The sequence below is a fragment of the Condylura cristata genome, unplaced genomic scaffold (genome assembly GCF_000260355.1).
Source record: "Condylura cristata isolate star-nosed mole 26May11 unplaced genomic scaffold, ConCri1.0 scaffold00003, whole genome shotgun sequence".
In the NCBI taxonomy this organism is placed as follows: domain Eukaryota; kingdom Metazoa; phylum Chordata; class Mammalia; order Eulipotyphla; family Talpidae; genus Condylura; species Condylura cristata.
The window spans coordinates 31124626-31141120 of NW_004567104.1; the positions used below are offsets into that span (position 1 = coordinate 31124626).

The 16495-nt window shown below is 40.4% G+C and overlaps 1 protein-coding gene across 1 annotated transcript in view; it reads right to left on the reverse strand.

Annotated features, from left to right (window-relative positions):
- Positions 1 to 9289: 9289 nt before the first annotated feature.
- UMPS (uridine monophosphate synthetase) overlaps positions 9290 to 16495 on the reverse strand; it is a 21537-nt gene continuing 14331 nt past the window's right edge. The window contains exons 2-6 of the mRNA XM_004675145.2: positions 16283 to 16436; positions 14680 to 15351; positions 13271 to 13446; positions 11957 to 12071; positions 9290 to 10056 (exon numbers count right to left, since the gene is read on the reverse strand). Coding sequence (XP_004675202.1) covers positions 9887 to 10056; positions 11957 to 12071; positions 13271 to 13446; positions 14680 to 15351; positions 16283 to 16436 — 1287 coding nt within the window. The 3' untranslated portion in view covers positions 9290 to 9886. The remainder of the gene's footprint in view (positions 10057 to 11956; positions 12072 to 13270; positions 13447 to 14679; positions 15352 to 16282; positions 16437 to 16495) is intronic.

Here is a 16495-nt window from a genome sequence, read left to right on the forward strand (position 1 = left end):
GGCTCCCAGAAGGACTTTTTAAAATGTGTTTAATTAGAATCACAGGTTATCCTGTAACGTGGGATGCATTTCAGGTAAGAGCAAACACCTGTGGCGACGAGCCAGGGGTGGGGCCGGCTTTTAGCGACGCAGCCCCGCCCACCCGCTGGAGGCTTCCGCAGGCCTGCGGCACCTGCCCGCCTGCTCCTGGGCCAGCCCCGTCACTCCGCGACCAGCAGCGCCTAGGCTCTAGCTGAGGGACCCGGGAGAGGGTGACAGCAGCATGGACAACTCTCAGGAGGAGGTAAGTGCGGCCTGAGGTGCTAAGGAAGCCTGTGTGGACAGGGCAGCTCCAGCCGGCCTGGGCTGGGCGTTTCCCAGCGATAAGGCTTTTTGACCCATCTTATTTGCGTCTGCAGGCAGGGGATTTCGTTATGTATCTCCTCTCCTGTCTTCTCATCTCCACTGCTTAGGGGCCTCTGATTTGAGTCGGGACACGGCACACCTTCAGCTCCTTGGGTGAAAATGTGCAGCAAGGAGGGGAGAAGGAGAGGCAGCTAGCCTGCAGTGCTGGTGCTGGGACAGGGGAGCTGCGTCTGGAGAGACCCCCCACCCCCACCCCTCTGGGAGCTTCTCTGGCGAGGCCACTCCTTATCCTCCCCTACACAAACACAGCACTGCCTCTTCCAGGGCCAGGTGAGTGTCCTCGTGAGAAGTGCTTCATATCCAATTTATTTTTCTTGGAGTGCAATGGCAGGCAGTTCTGATGCTTCATTTTTTCATACAGTGGGGCTTGTATTATCTGCCTGTTTTGTTATTTTGGTGCCAGGAAGCTGGGGATTAAATGCAACAAAATGTCACCTATGCCTGTTTACGGAGCCTTCACTGCCACTGCAAACCCCATAGTGCCCTGCCACACATGCACACACCTGATGATTCTTCTCACATAATCTCTTCATTGTAAGCAGCCTGAAATCCTTGTTGCTAAAAGGTAAAAATCTAAACTGCAAGAAACCAATAAGGTCGTGAGGGCCAATGGCCTTCGAGGGGCCTAACCTTTTTATAAGGTATCCTGTTGGCACTCTGGTGAACTTACAAGCCCCTTGTCAGAATAGTGCTCATAAATGTGTAAAAAGTCTAGATCTGTTTATCAGGGCAAGTGGCTACCATCTTAGCTTCCTTTCAGAAATGCGGGTGGACTCACCCCTTAGCCAATTAGCGCTTCATTGGTGCAGCCTGCGGACCCTGGAGACCAAAGCGACCTCTTATTTGTTGCTCTCAGGAGCCCCGCGTGTTTTTCTGACAAGGTATCCTCCTGTTTTTACAAAGGAGGAAACTGAGGTCAGTCACAGCTGGATCACAGCTGGAGTGGGGTTTAGCAAGTGAGGCCCACGCTGGGAACCCCTTCTCAACTCTGCCGCAATTTCTTCTGTAGCTCACCCTCTATGGAAGTATTTCATTTTTTTTTTCTCACCCCAGAACTTTATGGCCTGACTAGCGAGTTTCTGCCTTGAAGGCAAACACCTCTGCTGAGGTAAGTGAAGTGCCTCTAGTAGATTCATCTAGTGCAGACCAATCAGTTACAAATGGCCCCTCCCCTGCCCCCTTGGGTCTTTTTCTCTTGTCCCCATCACAGGCGCCATCTTCAGTACATGCGTACTAACTGAAAATTCAGGTAGTGTGCCGAACTGTTCTGTTTAAAAAATAAGGGAAACTAATAACATAGAGTTCACCCCTTTCCATGGAGGTGATGCCTAGTTGGCCTCTCTGCTGGTTGGTGCTTTGTTTCTCTACCAATTCATCTGGCCCTGCTGTGATGGGAGAATTGTTTTTCAGTTTTGTAAAGACCGAATTGATGTAATTGATATAAACTCAGTCACTTAAAATGAGTTTAAATAAGCAGCGTAGTGGTTTGACTTATATTCTGAAGTGATTGTACAGTAAATTCAGTTAGCATCCATCACCTTAGACGCCATAAAAAGAGGGGGGGGGGAATTCCCCTAATGATGAGCAGCTGATATCTTTCGTACATGTCACACAGCCTCTTATATCCCTAGATCTCAGTGATTTTATAATTGAAAGTTTGTACCTTTTAATCACTTTCCTCCAATTCTCTCTCCTCCCACCTCCACCTCTGGTGACTCTGAATCTGACCTTCTCTATGAGAGTTGGGTTTTTTTCTTTAGATCCCACACATAGATCATGCAGGGCTTGTCTTTGGCTTGTTTCCCTTAGCATAGTGCATAATTGTTACAAACAGCAGGATTTCCTCATTACATATGGTTGTTACTGAGCAAATGGTCTCGCGCCCTGATGTGTGACGGATTATGACACCAGGGTTCTAGAGAAATCGGCTTTGTGAGTCTGCTGGCAAGAAGAAAGAAAGTAAACTCAAATCTTCCTGCCCGGCTAAAGGGAAGGAGGTTATATACTTTTTGGGAGGCCTGGGATTGAAAACAAAAGTTTTTTCTTTTTCTTTTTTTTTTTTTTTTTTTTTAGATTTATTTATTTGTGCATACAGAACTGGGGTACAGGCCAGAGGCTCAGGGGCGGCGAGAGGCTTCACCAGAGACAGAGTGGGGAGCAGAACAGGCAGATCGACGAAGTACACTGCTGAGGGGAGCAGCGGGCGGGCCAGGAGAGGTCTGCCACGCCATGTGGTCACCTCCGGGGCAGGCAGGAATCGAACTCATGCGGAAGCGGCTTTAGCTTCTCAGTGCTGTGCTTTAACCCGCTGCGCCACCAGGGAGGGCCAGTTTTTTCTTTTTAACTTTTGAAAGCAGATTAGGGCAAAGAAACCTGGACTTAGCTGAAATTCACTGGCTAGTCCCAGGGCAGTTCATATAGGTCTAGGCTGCACAAAAAAAAAAAAAAAAGAAGCATCAGACATGCTGGTAAGGGAAAAGTCACTCATATCACTTTAGATGCCATCTTAGTCCAGCTAAAACAAGGGAGGTTGGGGGAAGAGTCAAAGTCCGTTAGGCATTTAAAAGTCTGCTTTCTCCATGGAAAGAGCTAGGTCTTCCTGGGAAATATCACAGAAGTTTACAGATAAATTTCAAAAGCAGCTTCCACCTACCTTTCAGAGTCCCTCCCATGAAACAAACCTCTTGCTGAGGACTTATTTGGGGTAGCAGGTTTTTGCTCCTCTATACCTCTCTTCCCTGTGTGCAGCTTCCTGGCTCTAGCCAGCCTGGAAACACAGCTCAGGGTTGGTCATAAAGCCTCTAGACTGCTCTCTCTATAAAAGCACGTGTCACAGAACCGTTTAAACAAGTTTTTCTTTTTTCTCTTTTGTGAGCATAAGGTCTGAGACCAATTTTGCCATTTATCCTTGGTTGTGTGGTTGAGTAACAGTGTGTGTATTGCAGCTTCATCAGTGGACACTTCGGTAGGTTGTGTCTTGGCTATTGTAAATGTTGCAGTGAATAGATTTTGAATTAGTGTTGTCATTTCCTTTGGATAAGTTCCCGTAGGTGTAACTGCTAGGTCATATGGTAGCTCTATTTTTCATTTTTGGGGCATCTGCCATACTGTTATTCATACCGACTGTAGCAGTAAACAATCCCACCAATAATGCACAGGATTCCCCATACTTCACGTCCTCGCTGGCGCCCATCGTGCCCTCTGGTGGCCATTCTTGTTACTACAAGGTGATGTCTCCCTGAGGCTGTGATTTGCATTTCCCTGACTAGTGTCATTTTGTAATCTGTGGCTAAAGCCAAAGACTGTTACAGGGGGTGGTCCCTGGAGGGGGCTTGCTGGTGAGGATGGACCTACGAACATGCAAATATAATATCATATTCTAGGGTGGAGCAACTGATAAGGAATGTAAGATACTGAGAAGCAGCCCTGGAAGATTCAACATTGTCAAGGATGATTTCACCCCTACCACGTCTATATTCCAGAAGGTTGTTCTGGGCCTCCAGAAGTGAAGAGGCCTCTAGCAGCCAACCCAAGAGAGGAAAAGTTTAGAGGCTTTATAAGTAGCTGAGTGAAACCGTCTCCAGTTTTATTCTTGTTACAGCCTGGCAGAGAAGTCAAAGACCCAGAGCTGGGAGCTTTGCTAAGCTGCAAGTATGGCCACTTGTCAGGTTATTCAGCTGCTGCAGCTGCAGCTTGTCTGGTGCTGTGCTGGGGCTAGTCTGGTGCTGCGCTGCGCTGCGCTGTGGCCTCTCGGCAACTCTGAGAGCATCTGTTATGTCTCTTATTTGTGAGTTGGAACCTGGCCTATAGTCGGACTGCCAGATGTTTTAGGTCTGCAGTGGCAGGAAAATTCCATCTTAACTGCCTTTTGTTTAGGACTTTTGAAAACACTGGACACGGTTTTGGGTGAGGTGAAAAACCATCTTTGGCCCCAGTGACTTCTTTTCCCTGGTTTGTTAAATAAACCCCATAGATCTGTTAGCCTGAGCAGTCTTGCAATTGTACACACAGGTGAAGAACTCGGTGACTGGTAAACTCTTTGGCCAACTTTAGTGTCCCTTGCTGCCCTGTTCATTTTCATTGACTTGACTTGACCTTTCACATATCCAGGGGACAATGTCTTTTTCATCCATGTTGAAATTGGATTATTTGTGGTATTTCTGATTGCTTTTGGCTACTGAGTTGTGTGTCTTTATGTATTTTGAATATTAAAACCTTATTAGATACATGGTTTGCAAATATTTTCCCAGTTCAGTAGGTTGTCTTTTTACCTTATTGAGTTTCTTTTAATTCTGCAGACTTTGGTTTGATATATTTGTCAAGTTTCTCATTTTATTGTTGGTGTCATAGCCAAGATCCATGTCAAAGAACTTTTTTCCTCTTAGGAGTTTCATGTCTTTAATTCATTTTGGGTTAATTTTTGATGTATAAGATAACAGTCTAGTTTCACTCTTTTACACCCAATTTCCCCATCACCTTTAGTTGAAGAGACACTTTTCCCAATGTAGTTTCTCGTTAAATATTATCTGTGTATGTTTGTGCATATAACTTGGCTCTTACTCCATTGATCTATTTGCTTTAAGCTTGCACCCTTTTTGATTACTTTCATGCTATAGATAGCTTTTTATTGATATCAGAATGACATTCCTCACTTTGTTGTTCTTTCCCGGGTTTTAGCTATTCAAGGTCTTTTGTAGTTTGTAAAATTTTTATTTACTTTTATATCCAAAAGATCAGTTTTGCTATAAAAAGAAGAGAGAGAAATGTAAAGGGCTCTTGCACAGACACAAGCAGGCAGAAAGCGTCCCTGAAGGAGAACAGGTTTGCGGAGAGGCCTGCATGGGCACAAGCAGGCAGAGCTGCTGCCTGTGGTTCCTATACAGATTATTTTTCCTATTTCTGTAAAAACGCCACTGCAATATTGACAGGGATTGTACCTTATCCATAAATGGTTTGTAACATCGTTTTGTGTCTTAGTTTTCAGAGTAGGTATTTTACCTCTTTGGTTAAGTTTGTCAGTGTTTCTTACTGTTAAGATCTTTTCTTTAAAAATCTTTTCACCTTGTGGCTCAGCGGATTAAAACACAACACTAAAAATCTTTTCACATAACTTGTCACTGTATAAAGATACTGATCTTCATTTATTTTGTACTCTTTACTGGGTTTTTAACTAAATGTATTTTGGTAACTCAATGATTTTTCTAGATATAAAAGATGTCATTTGCAAGAACAATTTTACTTTTCCAATTCTGATGTCTTTTCATTTTCTTGCCTGACTGCCCTCACAATGACTTCCAGTACTATTCTGAGTAGGAGCAGCGAGTCCGTATGCTTATTCTTGATCTTAAGAGGAAAAGCTTTTAACCGTTCATCACTAGGCCTGTTAGATGTGGGTTTATCATACCTGTTCTTTACTGTTTTGTAATCTTTCTATACCTAATTTTAAAAGGCTTTGTTATAAACAGATGTTCTATTTTGTTAAATTTGTATCTATTGAGATGGTCGTGTAGCTTTTTTTTTCTATGTCAGTAACTGACTTTATGTTGGCCATCCTTGTTTCCCAGTTGATTATGGGCAATGATCTTTTTAAGGTGCTGTTGAACTCAATTTGGTAGTACTCTATTGAGAAATTTTGCGTATATCTGGAATACTGACCTGTAGTTTTTGCTGTTGCTCTGATAGTGCCCTTCTCCTGCTTTGGTTGGTTAGGGTGATGATGGCATCATAAAATGTGCTTGGGTGTATTCTCTCTGAGTTTTTGGAAGAGTATGAGAATTCCTATCAATTCTCCTCTAAATGTTTGGTAAGTTCACCAGTGAAGCTACCTAGTCTTGGGCTTTCCTTTACTGGGAGATTTTTGATTATTCATTCAATAGCCTTACTAGTAATTTGTTGTCAAACTTTCTATTTCTTCCCAGTTCTGTTCTGGTAGTTTCCTAAAACCTTTATTTCTTGTAGATTGTTTAATTTGTTGCCAATTTTATTTTTCAAAGAATCAAGTTTTTTTTTTCTTTTGTCTCATTTATTCCTGCTGTAATCTTCATTTCTTTCTTTTAAATGTTTGTCTTTGTACACTTTTACTAGTTGCTTAATGTATAGTTAGGTAGCCTCTTTTGGGTCTTCTTAATGTAGGCATTCATTCTAACTTCCCACTTAAAATTGCTTTGCTGCATCCTTCTGTTTTGGTGTTAGGGGCCTCCCTGGTGCCCCAGGGGGTTGTCTTGTGCTATCACCACTGTGCCCCCAGTCCCAGCACCTCTGGCTGACATCTCAGTTGTTCGTGCCAAAGTAAGTTTTGGTATGTTTCCATTTTGGTTTGTCTCAAGATACTGTTATCTCCTTTGATGCTTTGACTTTTTAGGACAATGTACTTTAATTTCCATGTACTTAAGCATTTTCCAGTTTCTTACCACTGTGCTCAGGGAAGTAACTTGGTGTTTTGGCCATACCAAATTTTTTGACATTTGCTTTATACCCTAATATATGGTCAAACCCTGTAAATGACATGCACTTGACAAAAATGTTTTGCTGTTGTTGGACCTATGTATTAGGTCCATTTGGTGTATAGTATTCAAATCCATTGTTACTGATACTGTCTGTTGGATGATATATTCATTGTTGAGTAAGGTATTACATCTTCATGTGTATTATTGCCATTACTATTATTTAATAACTTTAACTTGAAGCCTATTTTGTTAAGTACACTGTGCTTTGCTGTTCTTAACACCTGCTTGAAGCATCTTGTAGGCAGCATATCACTGAATTTTTGTTCAGCCATTCTGTCTTGTTATAGTAGTTGTCAGTATGTAAGCATTTACTATGGTCATTTTGTTAACTGCTTTCTAGTTGTTCTTTTCCTATTTGTCTTGTGCTTTCAATATGGTCAATTCAACTCGTTATTTAGTCTAATTCAGGTTTTTCCCTTGTGATCACCATGAGATTTACATCCAACTATAAATTCATTAATGACTTCAATTGGATTTGTTTTACTTCATTAATGACTTCAATTGGGTTTTACTTCTCTCCCCCTCACATTTTAGGTTACCGTTATTATAGTTTACATGTATTTTACACTGTATAACACTGTAGCGATGGCAAGTTGACAAAAAAACTATTATAAGTGAATTACACACAATTATTGTACTTCATCTACTTTGACCATGTATTTACCAATCATGTGAGTTTTATACTGCCTACTTGTATTTTTCTTAATTGGTACCCTTTTATTACTACTCAAAAGAATTCTCTTTGTCCTGTCTTAAATGTTGCAAGGCAGTTTTAGGGTGACAGCTTCCCTCAGCTTTTGTTTCTCAGGAGTCTTTGTCCCTCCTTTCTAAATGACTTTACTGGGTGTACTATTCTTGGGTTCGTAGTTTTTTTCTTTCAATATTAACCCATCATCAGATTCTCTTCTGACCTGAAAGGTCTTGTTGGAATTCTTATAACTACTCTCTACCACTCTTTTTAAAATTGTCTTTGACAACTTAATGATGTCTCATTGTTTCCATATTTGGACTGAAGAGAATGTGGAAAAAGGAACTATTACATTGTTGGAAATGTAAATTGCATCTTCTATAAATATGTGCTATCCTCATGGATTGAGGCAATCCATGAGCACACTGTAGTTTTGCATCTTATTCAGAGCCATGTGAACTTCTTTTCCATTCATCCCTTGATCTGAATATCATTTGGTGAAATTTCTGGTCAGACATGCTGCCCATTTATTAGTATGTTATGTAAGTTTTTAAAAAGTATTTTGGTAATACCTTGTCAGTTAATGTGTAAATATTATTCAATAGGATCCCTTCTCACATTTTGTTTTGCTGTGTAAAGTAACTCCAATTGTTTGTTTTTGCTTTTATTTCAATTACCTTAAGTGTTGAGTCTCCAGAAACATCTCTGTAATTGTTACTATGGAACGCCAATGTTTTCTTCTATGTACTTTAATTGTTGCAGGTCTTATAGCTAAATCCTTACACCATTTGTAATTTCTGTCAAGGAGTTAGAATCCAATTTCATTCTTTTACATGTGGCATATGACTTTTGTGTTTCTTTTGGTAGAATGGTGCTTTTTAAAAAAATAATCTTTGCTGAGTAGGCTCTATAGAGTAGGAACTTAGTCTGGTTATTGTATTCTCTCCCGTCTCAGCAACATTTGCAGTGGTGGAGCCCCAAAGATTCTTCTACAACCCTATTGGTGAAACCTGAGCAGGAGATCCTAAAAAGTAACCCACAGGACTGAAAGGGAACTAGTCTTGGGCTTTTCACACGGGAAGTATTATAGGGTTAAAGGACCACTCTTGATGGTGCAGTGCTGGCCTGGAGGAGGAACAATACCATCAGAGTAGTCATTCCTCTCACCCTGATGCAGTTTTTCTTGGTTATATGGTAAATGAAGGGTGTTTCAGCCTCACTCCTATGCTTAGGGATTCACTCAGTGGTGTCTCATCTAATGATAGTTATTACTTTACTTGAGGGGAAGGGAGGTCAGCAACAAACCTGGGTTGCCATCTTGGTGAAGTCCATAGTAGGATACTTGTATGAGCTGACATTCTAGTTGGCGTTCATGTCCTTGCCCATAATCATAAAGCAGGCCCTAGCTATGTCACAGAACAGGCAGCAGCTTACACTTCTCAAAGGCAGGTGATTCAACAGTGTGAATGCTGCAATAGCAACATTACCTTTGCCAGGGAACTTGTTAGAAATGCATATTTGTAACATGCTTGGGCTGGAGACCACAGTCTGATTTAACAAGCTTCCAGGTGTTGCTGATGTGGTAACACTGTGGTAAGTGAGCACTTGAGGCCATTTCTAAAGCTTTTATTCAAAACTTTTTCTCTGGAACTGTAGCACTGGGGTCCTGAAACAAACTGGATTTTATAGAATCAGACTAATCCACATAAGGTTTATTTGAGAACATAACATAAATTAGAATTGGGGTAACAATCAAAGGATAAGGTGTGGTCCCTGGGTCAGGGTATTGCTATATAAGCTTAGGTCGTTTGAAAAATTTGGACTGGTTGACAGGTATCTTTAAAACAGAACGTTGTAATTGTGGGCTCTTGGTAGTAAGCAGCAGACATGGATTATCTGTGAAAGGCTGTTCTTACACAAGGAGTTAAATCAGACTGCTTTTCACCTGTACATTTCAGCATGGCCAGATAGAGTAGGGCAAACAGACGGAACAACTGTTGACTGACCACGCGTGGCCTGCACACGCTCTGCTATGGTCACTGTGCCCCCTTTTGGATACTGGAGTATCACACTAGACACAAGAAATGGTGTATGGAGCTTGGCTTCTTATTATCTTAAACGTCTGTGGCTATTTAAAGAATCTAGAATTAGCTTCCAAATTTGAGGATACAATTGCCAGCCAACACCAGACTCAGTAAAAGAAAGCCTGTAAATAAACTATGATGTAACAGCGATCGATAAGCCACTCAGTAACACAGGGTTCCTCACAGAAGTGTATCCAAAACCTTCAAACACCAAGCCTACTCAGGTAAGCCTCCCAAGCAGCTTTTCTATACATCTCAGCTGCTTCCAGTCGATTAGCTGCTGTTAGTATGCCCCGACCTACGATGATGATATCAGAACCTCGTTTGCCAATAACTTCTTGTGGGCTGTTATACTGCTGACCAAGATTATCCCCTGCAAAAAAACAAAAAACACACGTCACTGTTTAACAATACTCAGTTTTCTAAAAAGTGCTAACCTGCTTTATTTTTTTCTATTTCCTTTTGGTATAGCAAGTAAAAAGCAGACTTGCGGTTTATGGTCTGAGCACTTGATGGGCTTTTGGCAGAGAGATTCACCTATGTGTAATGAGGACTTTATTCATATTCACTGACTGGCTTTTCTGGTGTCTATACAGATTTGGATTTAAGTTTCACTAGGACAGCTATTTTAATTCTTTGCTAAGAAGAAAATGTTCGTGTCTCCTTGTGATATAATATCCTGAGATTTCAAGTGGCCTAAAATTGTATTTTTCTGCTTACCCATCAGCAACTTAGAACTAATGTTCATCTTATTTTTTCCTGTCTACTGTAGGTGCTTAGACCAGTAAATGGTAATTTGTGGGAGGAACACAAAGGCAAGCTGCCATCATGGGTAGCAAGATACCGAGGGGCAGGAATATGACACTCTTTATTCTGAGACTTGGCAGGCTGTTGGCGTGCTCGCTGTTCTCCCACCCACCCCTCTGCTTTGGACTTCACCTGGTACAGCCCTTTCAATACAGTATAAGGTGCAGGGGATGCTGCGATCTCAGTGCTGTTCTGTTCCTCTTGGGAACAAAGCAAGGAGTCTGGCAGAGCCGTCTTTGTAAATTATGCAGCATCCTGTAAATGGTTTACTTTTCAAATCCAAGATGTTTTTAATTAGCCCTAAAAGCTTAGTTCTTGAAGGTACTATTCAGTCAAAAGAACTGTGAAGGCTTACAAGAAACAGAGTTGACAAGCCGAGTGCTTATTCCGTGCCAAAACACTGTTAAGGGCTTTAAATACTACAGGGTTGTTTAGCAGCTTTCATGAAATAAAGTGATTGTTAACCCCCTTTTACACACACTAAGATAGAGTAAGAATGAAATGACTTATCCAAAGATATTTCAAATGTGGGGCTAAAAAAAAAGCCAAAAGTTGTTAAGTACTATTATACCAGCTTAGATAGGTGGCTCTTTCTGCTGAAGCCTACTGTGAAGTATATAAAAATCCGTAATGGGAAACCATGTAGAAGACCTCTGAGGTACTTCTACCATTCCTTGATTTATTTGAATTCTCAGTCTATATCTGATTAACCTCGATAGTGTTTTAAACTATGTACTTAAAGCATGCTTTAATGCTTCATAATTAAAACAGCATAAAGATGGCTCCGCATGATTCCTTGCTTTGTTCTGGAGAAACAAACAGCAGGCAGGAACTATAAAGACTGAATACAACATCTCCTGCAGACACACCAAATGAACACCTCTGTATGAAATAATTTCCTCCCCCAACTGCTAGTTGGAAAGCACCTCCACATAAGACGAAAGGCTCACAGCACCCATAGTGGGGAGAGAGAGCTGATGGGTCTGTGCCCAGCTTTGGAAAGCACGGGGCATACACCCAGGGTAGCTAACTGACAAAGAACTTGCAGGCAAACACCCCGGGACCTAAGAGACAGTAACCTGAAAGCACCAGACGGTGTGTGGAGGTTCACTTGCTCAGCCTGATGTGTGGGCAAAAGCCAGTTTGGACTTCCGAAGATGGCAGGCACCAATTGCTAAAACTAATCACAGGTGTGCCCTGGTTCCTAAATTCACCTACAACACAGCTAAGTCTTGGGTACAGTTTACACTGAGAACACCTACTGATCCCCAGATTCTAGTAGCCAGGAGTAGGGGGCCTTGCATTCTGGGCCTTCACATGACTACAATAACCAGAAATGCAGACTCCAGTAGGCTAATACCTTCTCTATACCACCCCCTGCCCCAGTGAAAGGACTCATTTGTTACTGTTCTATAACTTGGGTTGAAAAGCACTTTGGAGAAACCATCATAAATGAACAGATTTACCTCCTGCTTCTAGCTGAACTCCTGGAGTCAAGTGAAGAAATTCTGGTTTCATGCTTACTCGAGAGCCAGAGATAAAGCCAATTACAAATTCAGAATGTTCCTCAGCCATTCTAACCTAAATCAAATGTAATAGGGACAGATTACAAGAACGTAGTTAAAGGATAAAGCTACAAAGTAACTGCTATTTTACAGATGTCCTTTTTATGTATCACTTAAATAAAAACTCCATGTCTAAAACAGATGTTATACCCAACTCCATAAAGACTTGAAGATTACCCTTCCTGCCAATTAGCCATAGCCTAAAAATACTAAAATATCAATACTATATACACCTAAAATCAAAATGTTACATAATTACTTATTTGTAATAACACTGGGGGACAAATTCCAAAAAGGCTTTCAAGTATCCTAGAACACAATGCCTAAGTACAGAGGGTGTACATAACCTTCAATTAAGACAGTTGCAATATAAAAACCACTACCTTACATTTATAGAAGTTTCTCTAGATCTGTTTATCTGACTATCCAAAACACCTAATATTGGTCTTGCTCTGCTTCAGAGTGTTGAGAAATCAGGTTTATGGTTAATTCACAAATGGGACTTAAACTTGACCCTAGGGTCATATGAATTCTTCACAGTTCAATGGACATTATTTGGAATATTATTAAAAATTGCCCTGTCGATTTTTAAGTAGTGTTTAAATTATCTGTAAAAATACTACTATCGGGCCCTCCCTGGTGGCACAGCAGGTTAGGACACAGCGAACCTCTCCTGTCTCACCCTCTGCTCCCCTCAGCAATGTACTTTTGTCGATCTGCCTCCCACTCTGGTGAATCGTCTCACTGCCTCTGCACCAATCTTAAAAAACTACTATCTACCTTTCCATCTTTCTTGGTGAGTATGAGGCTATGAAACTTAGAGGAAAACATGTAAACTCTTTAGTTATTTTATGGGGATGGATATTAATGTATATGCTGCATTAAAACTTTTAACGATAGGAGTTTCTACAGGAAACTGCACTAAGAACACATCGATTAATTGGTGCTGCCTGAGAACGTACATCGCCATGGGACTTTTAAGACTGGGAGTCACTGCCTGACTTTTCAATTGATGGTGAGGAAAAAGAGCTGTGATATTTTATTAATCCATTGCAGTGTTCTCAGAGTACAATTTAAAACTCCCAAGTATACACTATAAGACATAAAATGCTTAATCAGGGAACTCTAGCCAGCTAACATTAATATACTATCACACTGACAGCTGATGTGTTTGGGGGCAGTTTCCAGAGGAAGGTCTCCTCTTCCCCTACTTACTGCAGCTTTCGTGTAGTTCCCAGTGGCCAAGGAGCCCGCGGAGCTCATTTCTGCGATGAGCAGGCACCCCCGGTGCAACGACAGGCCCACTTCTCTCAGGCCTTTCACAACTCCTGAGCCTGGCACCACGTGAGCATTTACTAGGTCAGCCCAGGAAGCTATTTTAAAGACACCACCTGAGGAGGGAAAGAAAGCTATTTGTCAATTTTCAAACAAGTTTTTTGTCTAACCAACTACGATGAAATACTCTAGTAATAAGTTAAGAACTAAAATCCTTATCAGTTTCCCTATGTTCTATCTGTGAAAATTTTATTATCTGGTAGCTAGCTGAGAGATCACAATGAGAAAAAAACCTGTAAGTTCTATACTCTGTATCAATAATACTGATGAGACTGCTTATCTTTACAGGTTGAAGTTCGTGTCCACCAATAAAATTAGCATCTGAAGTGTACTCCGATGAAGGAGGGCATTTATTGAGGATGAAGATAATCAAAATTCTGAAATTCCTCTGAAGATGACAAATTTTCATTCTTCAAGGATCTTTAAAATCTACTTATTCTCTTTAGTTCTTCAAACTTTAATAGGCAATTTATTCATTTTAAAAGTTGACAATAAAAGCCCTAAATTATCTTTGGGGAAAAAAGAAAAACATGTAAACCTGCAAAACATTAGTATACCTCAATTAAGCAACCTGATGGTATGGCCTCTTAAGCACAAGAAAGCCACTTAAAGTAATCCATACATTTCTTAAGCTAGTTCTTTAAGAAAAACCAGGGTATCTCAAAAGACCCACATAACTGTTAAATAATATGATGAAATGTCTACAAGGTTAATTAAAAAAATTAGCTGTACACAATTTGACACAAGCTACATAAGAGGATGGGTGGAGAATTAAGCATTTCTTCTACCCCAAAATATGCCTTACTTTGTTAACATAAAGAGTATATATCAACGGATCTTTTCACACTGAAAATAACGTTTACAATTTTATACTGCTTTTTAAATTGTTTTTAACATTCTTCAAAATATTCAACTTATTTTCTGGCATCAACATATACTTTTTTTGGGGAAACTACTCTCAACCACTTCTACACTTAAGTTCAAACTACACACTACTGGAGATGGGACATTATTTCCCAGACAAGTTAATAAGGTATCCACACTGCAGGCTTGAGTGAGTAGGCTGGAATAAAGGGGTGTGCCTACCTGATAAAGAAGTCAAGAGAGGACAGAGCAGAGTAGAAAGGTGGAGAAGGAGCCAAGTCCGAAAGAGATCACTTAAGCTTCTGGATGTGTGAGGCCTGTCTATTGGCTGGATTTTCAGTGATGTGAGCCAATACATTTCCTTTTCTTCTTCACCCAGTTTTAGCTGGATTTCTGCTTCTTGGAGACTCCTAGGTAACACTTACCTTCATACTGCTTCTTTACTGTGTTCCCTATATCTGCAAATTTTCGATCTTCAAATATCAAGAACTCATGGCGTTTTGCCAGAGTTGTTAACTCCTTCATTGTATCCAGAGTAAAGTCATTCAAAATATCTACGTGAGTCTTGAGCATGCAGATGCTGGGTCCAAGAGCATGTGCCAGCTGTAGCAGCTCTCTGGACTCTGAAACATCAGCAGACAGACACAAATTGGTTTCCTTCTTCTGCATAAGCCTAAGAAGCTTTGAGGCCACAGGGTGGATCCCAGGCAGTTCTGCACGCGCAGCAAAGCTGAGTTCTTTGGGTGCCTTCGTTACTGATGAGAGGGAGCCATTATGGTTAACTGCCACAAAAACATTCTTCTGAATAAACTGCTTCACTCTCTCAACCATGTCAGCATCAATTTTTTTCTGTTGCTCAAGAATTTCTAGCATCTTGGACAATGTACACACTGAGTGGAGACGAATGCCCAGTGCCTGCAACCTGTCCTTGCCTCCTTGCTCTCTGTCCAGCAGCACTACGGCATCAGTGACCTTCAGGCCCTCCTTCTGAAGAGCCTCAACAGTTTCCAAAACACTAGAACCACTAGTAACAACATCTTCAATTATCAAACAGGTTTCACCTGGATTAACGGCTCCTTCTATAAGACGTTTAGTACCTAGAAAAGAAAAAATTGTAGATTCTAATTTAAAAATATGTACTTCATCCATCTCAAGATGCATCTTACAGTATAAATTTGGCATGCATATACCAAGTGGTAAAAAGGTGACCTAAATTTTATTTTCAGATCATTGACTTTGGAGCTACTTTATTTCCGATGAACCTTCAATGTGTCATGATTACTATTATGTAGTGTGTCCTAAATCCGTCGATAAAATATTTATAGTAAAACTAGCAAATCATTTTGCTAGTATAGACTCACATACTTGTCTTACCAGGATTTCAAATTATAGGAATCCATTAAGCAAGCTCACCTTTCAAATTGACTTTGAAATAACCCAATGTGAAACTCCCCTTAATTTTTAGCAACAAATTCCTGACACCTGATTTCATAGTTTTAGTTTTAGAAGTGTTTTGTAAAAAGCAAAAAAAAAAAAAAAAAAAAAAAAAATTCCATTAATCCCTCATTATCTTCAACTATCAAGTCAATTCCAATACTTCAGATTAATTTGTTTCAAATCAAGTACACATTTTAAAACATGTGGGTTACCTGCTAACCATGGGCCCACTAAAAAAAAAAAAAAAAAAACCTACATCTAGAACTTAGATTATATAGTTTTATGAGAGTAAATTTTATTCATGTATTTCTCTCCATGAAGTTTAAATGTAAACATACTGACAAAGTATGTGTTTTTAGAACATTCGGCTCATGAGAAAAAGTTGGTGGGGGGGAAATACAGCACTTTTTTCCTATTGACTAGTCAATAGAAAGCATTTCATTCCTAGACTCCAATGGAAGGTGATTTATGCAACAGTTCACAAATTCCACAGGTCATCACTTAAAGGACTGAACATCAGTGTCTAGAAGAAGAAAAAAATTCTAACAGCATCAGGTTATGCATATCAACTTAATACTACTATAACTTTACCATATTCTTTGGCTTCTTTCCTTCTAATAAGCATTGGAATTTGATTAGTTGAACAAATAACTGTAGCCAAAGGTAGAGCTGTGTAAGGCACTCCACATACAGTGTCAAAGGCGATCCCTGCATTTTGAGCAGTTTGGAATAAAATTTCAGCGATCTGTGGAAAATGAAGACATAAAACATCATTACTGTCTTTTTTTTTTTTTTTTTTTTTTT